Here is a 14,944-nt window from a genome sequence, read left to right on the forward strand (position 1 = left end):
TGTATCATTTAGAAGAACAGTAAAATGAGAAAAACGCTTTCCTCATTTCTCCTCTAGACGGTAAACACTCAGAAATGACATCACGCACCCTAAAGTGCCCCGGGATGACTAAGACACAGCCTGAGAAAACTTGCTTCTGCCTTTAGTTTTAGGACGCATGTATGCAGATGAGCTTGTAAGAGACGGTTGGTTCCCCGCCTTCTTCCTCAGAGGAAGTTTCTTGGTAGATCACGGACACCTCATCCAGGCAGGGGGGTGAAAACTTGGCACGGGCACCACAGCGATCAGTGATTTGTTCTCCTGGTGGAGAGCGCTGGAAGGAAGGAGTCGGCGCGCAAATAATGAAAGAGCACGGGGCCACCTTCAGTAGCGCCGGGATCAGCAGCAGCAACGGTGACTCTGCTATGGACAGCCTGCAGCCGCTCCAGCCTAACTACATGTCTGTGTGTTTGTTTGCAGAAGAATCTTATCAAAAATTAGCAATGGAAACGCTGGAGGAATTGGACTGGTGCTTAGACCAGCTAGAGACCATACAGACCTACCGTTCCGTCAGCGAGATGGCTTCTAACAAGGTAAGAGATAACCGTTTTTATTTATGAAAGGGGGACTGCGCAGGGAGCCCTGGCCTCCCCTGGCCTCTGCCTAGGACAGAGGTGCACCCGGGACGCCACAGGAGAATGGGTTTGTTCATCTACCTTGGGAGACTCTGTCCCCAAGTGCCACACTTTGCCTGTATCTGGATACTACAGAAAAGTTTAAAATCCACAGTGTGCTTTAACTCCCAGAAACCAAACTTCTTTCTTCTTGATGTTGTTTGGAATATGTTTGAGAGATGTCTATAAAGTGTATGAACACTATACAAATGAAAGCCCTTTTTAAAACAATTACCAGGAAGATAAACTCTGAATGAATTTATAGGGTAAAATGTATAAAATGCATAAAATGTGGCATTGCAATCAGGTGTTTCACTTTTTTTATGAAAAAATACTGTGCTCTTCATATATCAATGGAAAGAATGGTTTCCTCTGAAGTTTCATAAATTCTGAAATTCTGCTCTGGACATTCTGGGATTTTCTAACATTTATTTTGTGATGCTGGCATGGCTAAGATAAAAAAAAAAAGAAAAGGAAGGAAACAATATACCTGGTCTCCAAAAAGGAAAGTTTTTTCTAAAAAGTTTGCTGCTTTTCAGTGTGGAATCATTTGAAACCAAGTTTCACCCGTACTGCAAAGAGATGGTTGTGCATACAATGCCAGACAAAACTTAGTGTTGAAGAGCTGTAATTATGTGTCATTATATCATTTGTTTAATTAACATCTGGATTTACACTCCTAATTTATGTAGTGAGAGTTGTTGCTTTTTGCTTGTATTTCTCCCTTGGAGACTCTGTGTGTGTGTACACATACCTAGATATGGAAAGCTTTAGCAGTGTACCCTCATAGGTACACACTTTCAGAACCTCTAATCATACTAGCCTCAGGTATTGTTTTATTGTCTTATGGTTCTGGGGCTGGGAAGAGATTTTACTCCATACCCACAGCCTGCCCTTTCCAGCCCTGAGGTACAGTAGTGAATGTGGTCCCTCCTTCTTCTTTCCTGGGGTCAAAAGTATCACCTTCCTACCAAGGCTTTCTGGCTCCTGCTCGGAGGATCAGAGGATCTGAGCAGGGGAAGCATTGCCTCCTTAGGAGGTCCTGGAGGAGGGGCGGGGGGGGGGGGGGGGGGGGGGGGGGTACTCTTCTTACTCCTGATTTATTGCATAATGCAAGGGCAAAAAATAAAAAAGCTCCTTTCTTAAATTTTGATTCAGATTCAAGTCAAAAAATAAAGAAAAGGTTTGAGGTTTTACTATTTATTGATTTTTCTCTGAAGTTCTCAACTGAAGGCTAAATTCTGGGTTTTTCCAGGCTGTCGTAAATCTCAGTTAACTGCTTCCCCATGAGGAGAGCTTAACTTCATAATTTCTCCAAACCGCCCTGTACTCCATGTACGAGTATTTTTACACATGCTTTAGCCCACTTTAGAGCATCAGCAAATACTGATCTGTGCCTTTTGTGGTCATTGATACCCATACAAGATGAAGATCCAATATCTGAGGGTAGTTTCTCAGCAGGTTTCACCATAAAGAACATGCTGAATTTTCTTCTGGAGTCACTAAGATAAAGTAGGTGATTAACCTGGGGGGGAGGTGGAGGGGGCAGGGGCAGTAGAATACTCATTGAGAAACTGCAAATTGCTATTATTTTTCACTTCAAGTGTTGATGCATTGTAGATTCTAACTAGGTTTGTGTCTGGAGGGCTGAAATTAAACATTGTCTGTCTTAGCAATTTATTTGAAATTTTTATATTTAGTGTCACAGTTGATAAGACTCTGAGACCAGAGATTGTGTTGCTCCTGGTAAGAATTCCAATCACTTCAGGCTTCCGATCCTTCTTTATGATGTCGTGTGCAGGAAGCAATGAAAGTTGAATAGAGCTAACCCTAAAGAAAGGGCTAAACCTTAATTCTGATGCAGTTGGCTTAAGTAGAAGGCATGCAGCCTCACCTATTTTCTAAATTTACAGTGGAAAGGTTGAAGGGCAAAGCAATTAGCCGGTGGATGAGCAATGCCCAGCTGACGACTGAAGTCAATTTCAATTTTTAAAAAGATCTCACTCTTTTTACTCTCAGCTACCTCCCTTACCACAAAGTCTTGATTATTTAGATAATTGTCTCAGGTAAAATTTAATCTATAACACATTAAAATACTATAGTATGATATAATATAACATAATATAATACTAGTTTTGTGGTCACTAAAAAGAAGTTAACCTGTACCAGTTATAGATCTATGGTAAAAATAAAATTTCACATTCAACTTTAAAAGGTTGAAATTATTGGGGCATTCCATCCTAGTTGCTGTTTGAAAATATGATCATCATCATCACCACTCTCATTATTGTGTAGTGTTATTTGGTCATCTTTTGCTTACCCTCACTCAACCAAGGAGCAACGGCGATCTCTGAGATACAGACTTGAAAGTAACTGTGAAGATCTTGTACTGAGGCAGTATGTAAATGGCATAGGCTTTAGAGTCAAAAGATCGTGGTTCAAATCCTGTCTCTATAGTTTACTAGCTACTTGACCTTGTCCAGCTTAACTGCTCTATGACTTAATTTTCTTATCTGTAGAACAGGGAGAAATGTGGTACCTACCTCACTGGGTTGCTGTGAATGAATGAGATAATGCATCTAAAGCACTCAGCAAAGCACCTGATGTATAGTAAAAGTTCAATAAATGGTAACTTCTTAATGCTATATACTATATCTCTGCAAAAAAATTATGTGTCCCTAGATCTGATCAGCTAAATGACTACTGACTTTTTTTTTGCAACCTCTGAACTTACTTAAGCATGGTGATGAGAGAGCCAGTGTTTTGCTTAAGGAGTGCCTGGGAATTCCATATATGCCTGTCTATATGTAGCTGGTAGAGAGCTGACTGTGTCTAGTGGAGGAAAAGCAAGAACTCTTTCATATTTACTTCATCTGGGTAGGGTTATGTGTTTTCTTATTTGCTGTTCTTTCTTAACCCTTTTACATTTTGAAGAAAACTGTGACTCAAAGATCATCGTAACTGACTTTCCCAAGTGTGCTTCAGAGCCCTGAGAGTTAGATACAACACTGTTTCTTTTTTTTAAATTGAGTCTTTTTTAAAAGATTTTATTTATTTTTAGAGAGAAGAGAAGGGAAGGAGAAAGAGAGGGATAGAAACATCAATGTGTAGTTGCCTCTCACATGCCCCCCCGCCCCGGCACACAGGGGGCCTAGCCTGCAACCTAGGCATATGCCCTAGACTAGGAATCGAACTGGTAACCCTCTGATTTGCAGGCCTGTGCTCAATCCACTGAGTGACACCAGCCAGGACCAAAACTGTTTCTGTGACTTAAAAAAAGCCTTCTTGGCCCAGATTTCCCTCAGTCCTTCATGCTGGCCACAGGTCAAATGGAATCCCAGAATTATAAAGAAAGGTGCAGCTAGGTGGGTTAATATCACAGATTATTTCCCCCAAGAATTACAATAAATTCTTAATTTATTTAAAAATATCCTTAATTTATTTAAAAATAAATTAAGCATAAGTTTTTATGAGGCAATGACATTGTTTTTCAAGATGAAAAGGATGTTTAATGAACCTTTTACTAGCAGCCCAAGTTCAGTTGGACCTGTTAGAGCTATTTACTTTAACGACAGATTGCCTTCTTAGATTTGTTCATTAATTTTGATGTTTCGACTTTTATCACCTCCTGAATTAGAGGAATTGTTTCATACTTCAGTGAAATGCATCAGAGCATGAGTTTCTCTGTGGCAAAACAGTCAGATGTTTTGAAAACAGGATGCTTTGTCTCTGCATTACAAAAAGAGGAACGGAAAGAGAAACAGTATAGAAAGGAAGAAACCAAATAGCCTCAGCAGGATCCCCAGCCCAACAGGCATAAACACTGACCTGTCTTCCTGACCTTCACTGTGGCTCAGTTCCTTCCCGCGTGTCACTGAAGCCAACTGAAGTCATTGGAGGAGGATAGGAGGAATGGCGCAGCTGCTGTGAGAGTGACTAGAATTTCCTGTCTCCTTCCTGACAGACGCAATCAGAAAAGTACAGAGTTGCAACAACAGTGGCTGAGGAAGGAGCAACACAGAACAATCCCAGTGAGCCATAGTTGTGACCTATGATGAAGGGGAAAGCTTTTCCAGGGAAACAGTCTTTTGCCTAAGATTTTCAGGTGAAAAATGTCAGAGGAGTCATTCATGGCCAGCATGTTGAATGTTTTACAAAAGATGAACATGCTGTGGTATTCATTAAGGATCTATATTCAAGCAACTCCAAACTGTTCTAGCTACCACCCTCCACAATCCTTTTCCTTCTAGATTAGTTTTGCCCCGGGAATGTTTTGTGTGTAATAGAAAAGTTTGAGCCCTATCAGGAAAATGGATGTTCTGTTGTTGAAAAGAACAGTCCCTAATAATATCAGTACTCTCTTTAGAATGAAGCATCAAGACCTAGCACTTCAGTAAATGTTTGCTTAGAAAATCTATAAGATAGGAATACTAGATAGATGGTTCTTTTTCTCTGAAGGCATCGTGAAGTCAGCTACCAATACCGTCACAGGGGAAGTGAACCCTCCTGGCTATTTTTCCAGTTGCTCAAGTGTGGCCCTATGGGAGTGCCAAACATAAAGGCAGCTAATAGACTAATTGCCTATGCTCTTGGGTGGGAAGGATACACGTATACAATTCTGCCAATCTGGAACCACCCGACACCAAAGCTTCAGGACACTTGAATGTGATTGGGGTAGACTGATTATGTTAGCAGTGAAACGGCACCAGAATGTTACTGGTGGAGTTAGACCAGACCGGTTCAGCAATCTCAGTTCTTGAGTTCACTGAGAAAGAATTCAGAGTGTCAAGGAACTCAAATAGAAAGCAAAAGTTTATTTAAAAAGTCACAGAGGTAGAAAAAAATGAGCCAGCTGAGCTGCATGGGCTCAGGAAATGAATTACGGAGCAAAAGAAGGGCCCTTGGAGCTTAGGAGAAAGAAAAGCACAGGTAACACATCTCAGGGAAGGAGAGAGGAAAGGGCGCAGCTGTGCTCCAGAAAGAGGGAAAATGCATGCTGGGTCTTCCACCCTGAGGGTTTTTATTCCTTCTCTGAAGATGGGCCTTAGGGGATGTCTCAGGGGAGGATCTCAGTGGAAGTCATCAGCTTCTCAGGTGTGTTCTTTCAGGGTTATCGTCTCCACTGATTGGCTGGCACCAAGGTATGGGGTCATTGGTCACTGAAGCTTGTCTTGATGTCAGCAGTGGCATCACTATGCTTGGCCTTACTGCTTTCCTGGGCCTGGAGCTGAAACACCTCTGAGGTCTAGATGTTATGTCTAGTTTGACCAAAACTCTGCTTTTGTGGTGAGCTGACTCAAGGCTTTGTTCCTAAGATTATTTGATGCTGATCAGAACCTTGTTGTCCTTAATGCTTAAGGGAGTAGCTGTGCGAGGACTTGTATGGGAGTCACATGAGGCTATTCTCTGGTCCCCTGTTCCTCCTTGGAAGGGATCTACTACCTGGCTAGCAACAATCCTGGGAAGGAAAGGTCAGGGGACGGTTTGAACTCGTGACCAGGGATATGAAAGATCAAGATGTCTAAACCAAATGACCAGTGGTATGCTAGGGGCAGAAAGGTCACCCTGGGGATGAGGTCCTTGTTTTCTCAGTTTTGCCCATTGCTAAGCACCTGGGGCTTTCTGTCCTGGTGACTTGTGCCTGGCCTATTGTCCTTGCTCTGTTCATGTCTAACTGCCACAATTACCTTAAAGTCAGGTGTGGTTGAATCTAGGTGAATAATCAATAAGTATGAGAAATATTGGATCCAGCAGAACTAAAAGGGTGTACATCTTACTGATCAAAAGATTCATCTTAGAACTCTGTCAGGAAGATGACAGCCAGGTGGCTGATTATTGAAAGGAATTAATTCCACTTTTGCCTAAAATTAAATGACATAATTAGAGCAGTATCACCTTGAGGCAAGAGGTGTCCTTTTCCTCAACCCTGCGATTTAAGAGAGCCTGAGCCTGCTCTTCCTCCAGCTGCACTCTGCTCCAGCAGGAATCTGCCAGGCCACAGGACCAGCTGTGCTCCCCACTCCAGACCACATTGCAGCCATTGGATGTTCACCTTCTCTGCCTAAATGGTTTCGAACCCATTTTGGAAGACTGGACAGGTCTCTTTCCTGGATGCACTGCAGGAATATATACCGTTAAGCCCAGAGAGTAGCAAAGAGGCAGCATTTAGCTTGAGAGATTGTGTGAAAGGGGCTTGGACTTGCATGCTGTGGCAGAGGGTGCACAAAGGCCCACATATATGGTCCCTGGTGCTGTTAGGACATGGGGGGAAATGGTGCAGGGCATGGTCCGGGAGCTGGAACCCTCCGCCCGTTTCCATCCTATTCAAGGAGTTTAGGAATTCAGATTCAATCTGGTCCTCCAAGCTGTAGGAAGGGGTATCTGCCAAGATAGGAGTGTTGGAGGAAGCTCAGTTTAAATCTTTTATACATTTACGCTTATGGTATGTGGCTGTACAAATGTTAGAGGTGACCCTGGATTAGAGGGCAGAAAATCAGTCCTGATAGCCTAGTGGAGGACCCATGTATATTTTGATCTAACTTTTCTCTCCTTGCTTCTTAGATTTATATAGAACTAGAGACAGGAAAGTGAAAAGAGCCTGAGAATAAGCCATTAGTTTGATTTCTAGCTCTGCCTCAATTTAGGTGTACTATCTTGATCAATGTGATCATTTTGAATCTTTGCCTCTTTCTTATCTACCAAACAAAATAGTTGGAGAAGCTTATCCCCATGGTCTCTGTCATCTCTTGCATATACTGATAGAATAATAATAGTAAACAACCGACTTACTTTTACTATGTGTGTCCTATGTGCACCAACATTGTACTAAACTCCTTGCCTATGTTCTGTTGTTAATACAGCAACTCTTCAAACCAGGTACTGATATCCCTATTTTGCAGGTGAGTAAAGTGAGGCTTAGAGACTTGAAATAAGTTTCCTTAGGTAAAGAAGAGAACCAGGATTTGCAGCCAGGGTCATCTGACTCACCATCAGTGATCCCAATGGGATAGGTAAATATAGAAACATAGAGGTATTTAATATCTCTCATAAGGGCAGTTTGTCATGGTTTCTTGAAATCTAGCCGTCACTGGTTAGGTCTGTTTCAAAATCCTAATCTGCAGTTACCCTGTTTTGGACCTCTACTAGAACAACCACGAATCACCGCGAGCTCAGTCTTCTTGGCTGGGAAGCAGTGACCATTAACTACAAGAGAAGGAAGAATGACTATACTTATACAAAATGATTGTAAAGCAAGGGTAAAACTGCAAATAACAATATTAAATGAATCTACTACCTCTTATGGATCAGTTTGCTAAATTCAAAGCTACTTATTTCCCAAAACTGTATAACGTGACCTAAAATAAAGCAGTCAAGCTGTGTTTAAAAGACTTTAGCCTACCCTCAAATTCTCTTTTTCTCCAACCCCTCAAGTAAAGAGAAAATGGAGAGAGGCTATACTTTTTAAAAAATTTTTATTATCATTCAGATAACTGGGGCAATTTCATTATTTACTACCCTTTTCTGATGCATGCAACATGACCACAAAACAGAGGAGTGGTGGCCCTTCTGTAGTAATAATTAATATGATGAAATTACCTGGAAGCAACAAGTAAACTTCTTCCTTGGACTTTGTCTTCAAACACAGATGATAGGGAAGTTAAGCTGTTTATTCTTTATCGATGTCATTTTAGTTACTCTTTCTATAATAAATGTGAGTTGTATTATTGATGGTATAAGTCAGTATTCCCAGTTCTAATCTTACCAAAACTGAACAAATCAAAGATTTTGAAAGTTTTCCACTGCTTTGGAATAAATTTGATTCGTAATCTGATTTTGCTTAATTTTCATATTTTACAGTAGTATTTACAGAACAGTTTTCTTCACTGAATTCTAATCCATTTATTCCAATCTTTCTGTTAACTCACTTGAAAGTCCCCAAGTGAACAAATCTCTAGAAAAAAGCAGGAATGAAGTGAGGAAACATTGTCTTTGAATGTTATACTTCCTGCTAGCTGAAAAGAGCATTATATATTCTCAAAACCTGATAAATAAGTCATTTTACTTTTTTTAAAATTTTATTTATTTAATTTTAGAGAGAAGGGGAGGGAGAAAGGGAGAGAAACATCAATGTGTGGTTGCCTCTCACGCCACCCCTACTGGGGACCTGGCCCGAGAACCAGGCATGTATGTACTCTGACTGGGAATCAAACCAGCAACCCCTTGGTTTTTAGACTAGCACTCAATCCACTGAGCCACACCAGCCAGGGGTAAATATGTCATTTTAAAGGAAGCTTTTCTCTCCATGTAAAAAAAAAATCAGATAATTATGTTTAGGGTATCAAATATAGTTTTAGAATACTAGTTTTGAAAAACAGCATTACAGTATATTAATGGAAAAATATTTGTTTTACATTTTTTATATTTCTTTCTTGTCTTTTTTTTTAGAACATGTCTCAGTCTAAAGGCTCCCCGAATCTATGCCATTGTTTTCTATGAAAGAAAAGCCAAGGGTGGAGTTTACTCTTCCAAAATCTTTTACTTCTAAGTAAGTGTGCTCTGCCAGCAGAGAGAGCTCAGCTCCCCAGAAGCTTGGACCTAGCAAATCAGAAAATGCCAGGACAAACTTACACCATAGTCAGTAGATTCACACTCTTGAAGACACTGTGCCATTTGGTGATGTGCGTGCCACATCCCTCCACTTAAGCATTTTTCAGGGACCTGCCAGCCCCGCTGTCTTGCCCATTCGTACGTGATGTTTCCCTCAACTGCTGCCAAACTGTTTAGTCTCTTGGATATTTTACTGTAACTTCCTTTGTTTGATTTACTTTAAAGTAGCCAAGTGTTTCCACAAAGAAAGGGCTGTTAAGTTATTTAGAAATGAAAAAGACATAAAACTCCCGTTTCTTTTGTTTCTGTTTTGGGAAATGCCTGATAATAATTTTCTCCTTAAGAAGTGTCTGATAATATGTTTCTCTCTATGGAGTAGAGTTTAAAGGCTATAAAACCATGCAATTCTGTTCACCAGTCACGTTTCCTTCTGCTAATTACTTGCAACTCAAAAACATACCACTTTGGAAACATAAAGCCCTCAGAGATTGAAGTTTAGTGAATTTATTGAAAAGAAAATTCATCTTCATGGTTCAGTTTCATCTCTTTTTAGCTATTCAAAATATGGCAATTTTAAAAAAGATCATTAAAAACTTTAAATGGCCAAGTTCCCTTCACTCCTTGAGAACAGCATAGTGCATAATGTTATAACCTTCAGCCATTATCAAAATCAAGTTTGAGTACAGATAAAAAATTAAAAAGATTAAACCAGTTATTAAAATTTAGATTTAGGGTGAGAGGTTTTGGCCTTTGAGATCTGAAAAAATAATTTTTAACTAATTATTTTGACAAGAAAATATTAAGAAGTTAATATATCTTTCCAACTCAATCATTACCCTATGTGCTAACACTGATCAGAGAGGGCAAAATGAAGTGTTAATTTGACAACTATCTAATGTCACTGGTCAGTGTGGATGGTGAAAGGTGATAAATCAGACCCCAAAATATCTAAATATATTATTTCTGATTATAGCCTTACATGGTTGCATTATATAAAATCCTACAACTTTAAGCCCAAAATGGAGCCTTACATATTATCTATTTGAATACTTCATTTTATTGATGAGGACTATAAAAACCGAAAATTAAATATCTAATGTACCCCAAACATCTTTATATAAAATATAAAACACAATCTAAATGAAAAATAATTGTATTATGACATGACTTTTCCAGGATGGTAGGGTTAATTAGTGGAAGAATAAGGAACTAAAATCCAGGTCTGATTACAAATTCAGCTTGCTATTTACCATCAGCAAAAGGCTAATTAAATTTAAGAAAGATGTGGGATGTTCCCTCCTTCATTAGCATTATGTTTTAACTTTCTCATTGTCCATTTACCTTTCTTGAGTAAAAGCTATACATGTCTTAATCATTTCAAGAAAAGAGAACTAATTTAGTATTCCTAAAAATTTTGTGATCAAAATCCAGCAGGAAAGTTGTGAGTTACTTGAAACACTCCTGGTATTGGTTGTTTTCCTTGACTTTTTGCTGTTTTAATTTCTGAATTCATACATATATAAACATATACACACTCAGAGATATATGTCATCAGCAAAAAAAAAAGTCTCATCTTACATAGGCAATCTGATTTTTTTTTAGGTTAGGTTCCCACAAATTGAACTAATGGATTAAAGAGCATGGACATTTTTAATGCTCTTGATACTTCTTTGCTTTTCCACTAATCCCAATGCAAAAGGTTAGTAGAAACCCTGGGATTAGTATAACTGCCCTCAACTTTTTGCCATTTCTTCCTTTCTTTTCTCTGAAACTCGAGGTGATAAATTTGAGAGTTTTACCAACTGGTGAAAAAATAGTCAGTGCTTGAATTCTCTGCTATTTAGCAGAGCTTTTAGCTTACATTGAAATAAAGAAGGTGATCTCAATTTGACCCTATCCCTACTCTTTAGATTATTTCTGCCCAGTGACACAGATAATGCATAGGTAACATTTTGGTTGTATGGGGTTTTATTTATATCTGCTCCAGACTGTAGGCTCTTGAGGTCTGAAATCACGTTTTGAATTTTTGAGACTATGTTTTGCACAGCTCTATGTCTCTTTATTATAATGAGAGAAGTGAAAAGCAGTTGAAGACTTTTGCCCCTTGGTGGTAGTTGACTTTGGGTTGATTTTATTTTGAAAAGCTCTCTGCAATTCTACTTGATTTGGTCATTGAAGAAATTTGTTGACATGGGGACTTTTGATAATTAACTTATTTTTTTGAACAATGCTCAGATGGTTAATCACTTTGTCCAGATCAAGTCCATAGTCCTTGATTCTGCCTGAGGGACATTAATTATGGAGCAATGCAGGGGTTTTAAAGGCCCATTTCTTCACTTACAGCTTATTTGCTCTCATAGCTTCTTGTGGTGGCAGGACAGAGCATTAAAGAGCCATTCTCTTTAAGTGTATACAAGTTTGTTATTTTTGTGTTGTCAGATCCAAAGCAGCAGGTAAAGAAACACAAGTGAAGAGCCCATTCTCATTGATGTAGGCTTTCACCTGCGTTATCTCATACAATGCTCACCTCAAGAAAAGTGTTATATCCTGATTTTCAGTGTGAAAAAAGGATGCAAGAGACATAATTGGTTTGTCTAAACCCTTCAGGTACTAAATGGAGATGCTTAGAATCAAATCTTACTCTTTGCTCCAAAGTCAAATGCTTTCAGAATTAAAGGTAAATTGACAGGTTATTATATTCCTACATGATTTGCTAACACAACATACAATCACAGAGCTGTAAAGCTAGAGCTTGGCCAAACATCCTTATTTTCCAGACCTCGGTTCAGATGTTTTCTCTCATTATCCTAACTCAATAGCTTGTTTGTTTTACATTTTGCTATCACAGTTTATGGTTTGGGGGTTTTGTTGTAAAACTTAGTTTTTACTCCCTGAGACTGCAAGTTTATTGGGGACATGAATTGTGTTTACTTTGTTCACTCTTATAGTTACAGCATTTAGAATAATGCTAGCCACCTGGTAGGCATTCAAATAGATATTTGTTGGATCAGTTGCATGAGGCTCAGAAACGTAATTTGTCCTGGCCCAGCTATGTTGTTAACTGCAAATCCATTAGGACCCAGGAATCCGGTTTCCTTTTACACTGCACCATGCGGGTGCTTTCCAAACTTAACTCCAGTGTTTCTAATTGTTAGGATGAATGAGAACTGCACCCTCCCACCCCCCCACCCCACCACTTGGTTCACAGTGAAGCTTCAAAGCAGTGAAATCTTGCTTCCTGAGCATTTTCCCAAAATCAAAGTTAGATAACAGAGAACAAAGTCGACAGGGACAAATGCTCTTTCCTTGTGAGCAGAACTGTGAAGCACATTTCTGTTGTTTGGTTTGGCAATAGGGTATTCGGCTTACCTTTCTCTTGAAAAGTCTGCCCTCCTTTGGATAAGCATCTAAGCCCTTCAGAGACTGGCAGTAGCTACTGCATACTCAGCTGGAAAGCGTATGTATGAACACGTGTCTGAAACTCAGCCACGCTCCATATCTGTTGTGTCTGGAGACTAGCAGCTTAGTCATTCTGCCATTGTTTGGTTATATTTTTCATTCCTGACATATTGCTGATACTCCTCTCACTCCTACCCCAGCCAAACGTATTCGGTTACTTCAGATGTGTTACTGGGATGACCTCAACTGTGGAAATCTGAGCAAAATACATGCTTGGAGCAATTATCCTTCTGTCAGGCAATTTGTGGACATCCATGGCCTTTGGTTAATACGTAGAGTTCTAAAGTCTCTTAATTTGAGGAAATTAGCTAAGTCATGGGATCATGAATGGATAGAGTGAGCAGCAGCTGGACATCTCCAAACAGGCTTTTTTAAATGATACAGTTTCAATACAAGGCAACTTTGAGTTATGGTTTCACTTGACAGGCTTTATCTATCTTTCTGGCAATTCTGGTTTACACTCCTTAGACTGGTGAATAATGTAAACGTCGACCAGTGAGCCAGGACTTCCACGAGTAACTCCTGTGTCATGTAAACTGTATGACATAGCACTGCATCACACCTGCAAGAGCATATTGTGGGAATTAAGTAGTTCATTACACCAGCTATTGTCAACAATGAGAAGAAAAGAGTTTAGGTGCCAAACAGCCAACTGAAACCTCCACCCAAATGCAAACGCAAGTGAAGAAGTTAGCATGAGCTCATATTCTTTTAAAATGCAGAAACAAAACAGCTTCAAGTACAAATCCTGTTGAATAAACAACAAGTCCTACAATGGTCTCAGAAACCTTGCCAACCACTTTACATGTATTATTTCTAACCTTCCCATTTTAAAAATGGGGAAACATAGTCTCCAAGAAACTCAGCAATTTGTCCAATTTCTCAAAGTAAGTTACAGTACAGGATTTTGTTTCCAGACCCAGTTGGATACTCGGGTGATCCTATGTCATGCAAGAATGTTGTTGGGTCTGCTGTTAGAGTCTTCTTAATGCAATGAGACCCTACTGGTAAAGTCAACCTATAACCAGAACCCCATCTTACATCATGTCTGACCTATGCATCCGACTCTGAAACTACTTTTATAAGCCTTTATAAACCCAACAAACCCTTGTATATCTTGGGGCCCATTTTTGTGCAAAGCATCCATCCATCTCTTCTAAATTATGGTAGCTAATTATAGGAAAATCAAAATACAAAACAAATATTGTCTCTTTTTAATGATAAAATTGCTTAAGATTACTGTTTATATCCTTTATGGTTTAAAATTATTTTCAAATCTCCAACCTATGGCAGAATCTTCTCAATTTGAAAGTGTGTATTTTAGCCTAAAGATTACCAAAATACTAGAACAGATACATATTGGCTTTTAGGGAAGGAAAAATATAACCCTGTGTAGCCCAGGGTTTTTCCTTATTTATTTGAAGGTCCCTAGAGTAGATCTTGAAAATTTCCAGACCAGGGGACTGGCCCAGCCCTGGGAAACTGCCAATCCAGAAGCAGTGATTTCCATGACAGGTTTTGAAGCAACTCATCATCTTTTATCTCAGGGGCTTGTGAAAGTTCCTAGCTGAAATCAATATAATTAATATTTAACACAATACATGCCATGTGACATGTTTAAGTGGGTAAAGTAGCCATCTTAAAACAAGCCATAATAAGTATTTCTGCTTGCAAAAAGTATTGGCATTTTTAATAAGACAATGCTTAATGCAGGATTTTTAACAATCTAGGAGATCTTACAGAATAAAATTGGAAATCAGTTCTTAAAGAGCATCAAGAAAGGAAAGTACAGTGTTTTGGGGGTGACTTCCCTGTCTGCTCTGCATCACTGCCTTCAAGCCAGATAGTCTTAGAGCACAGGCCTTGCTTCCCACTAGTCAGGAGAGGACACTAGACTGGACAGTTCATGGGTCTGATCCAGGGTAAGATTTCTAATTTGAAAATATAATAGGTTGTAGAACTTCTGTCTGTGAAATGGTTCAAAAGACCTTAGTCATCTGCTTTGGATTCACATTAACATCCCATGGCCTTAAAACTGGCTTTAGAAACTTAGGTTAAATATTAGCCATCACGCACAGAAAAAGTTTTAGAACGTGTAGATGGAAAAATGAAAGAACTGCTAAATAGTGTACCTTAATTCCTTGATTTTTCTCAATTGCTACGATGATTTGTCATCAGTTGAAAAAGGCCTCTCCGATATTTAATTATCAGACCAGCACCCCAAA

At 39.3% G+C, this 14,944-nt stretch overlaps 1 protein-coding gene across 5 annotated transcripts in view; it reads left to right on the forward strand.

Annotated features, from left to right (window-relative positions):
* PDE4B (phosphodiesterase 4B) overlaps nucleotides 1-14,944 on the forward strand; it is a 530,477-nt gene that overhangs the window by 490,522 nt on the left and 25,011 nt on the right. For 4 of the 5 annotated variants that reach the window (XM_036026231.1, XM_028512530.2, XM_028512531.2 and 1 more), the window contains one exon: nucleotides 460-572. In XM_036026231.1, coding sequence (XP_035882124.1) covers nucleotides 460-572 — 113 coding nt within the window. Of the gene's footprint in view, nucleotides 1-55; nucleotides 186-459; nucleotides 573-14,944 lie in introns of those variants that run through there. The other variant, XM_036026232.1, reaches the window with a different exon arrangement.

The sequence above is a fragment of the Phyllostomus discolor genome, chromosome 5 (assembly GCF_004126475.2).
Source record: "Phyllostomus discolor isolate MPI-MPIP mPhyDis1 chromosome 5, mPhyDis1.pri.v3, whole genome shotgun sequence".
Lineage (NCBI taxonomy): Eukaryota > Metazoa > Chordata > Mammalia > Chiroptera > Phyllostomidae > Phyllostomus > Phyllostomus discolor.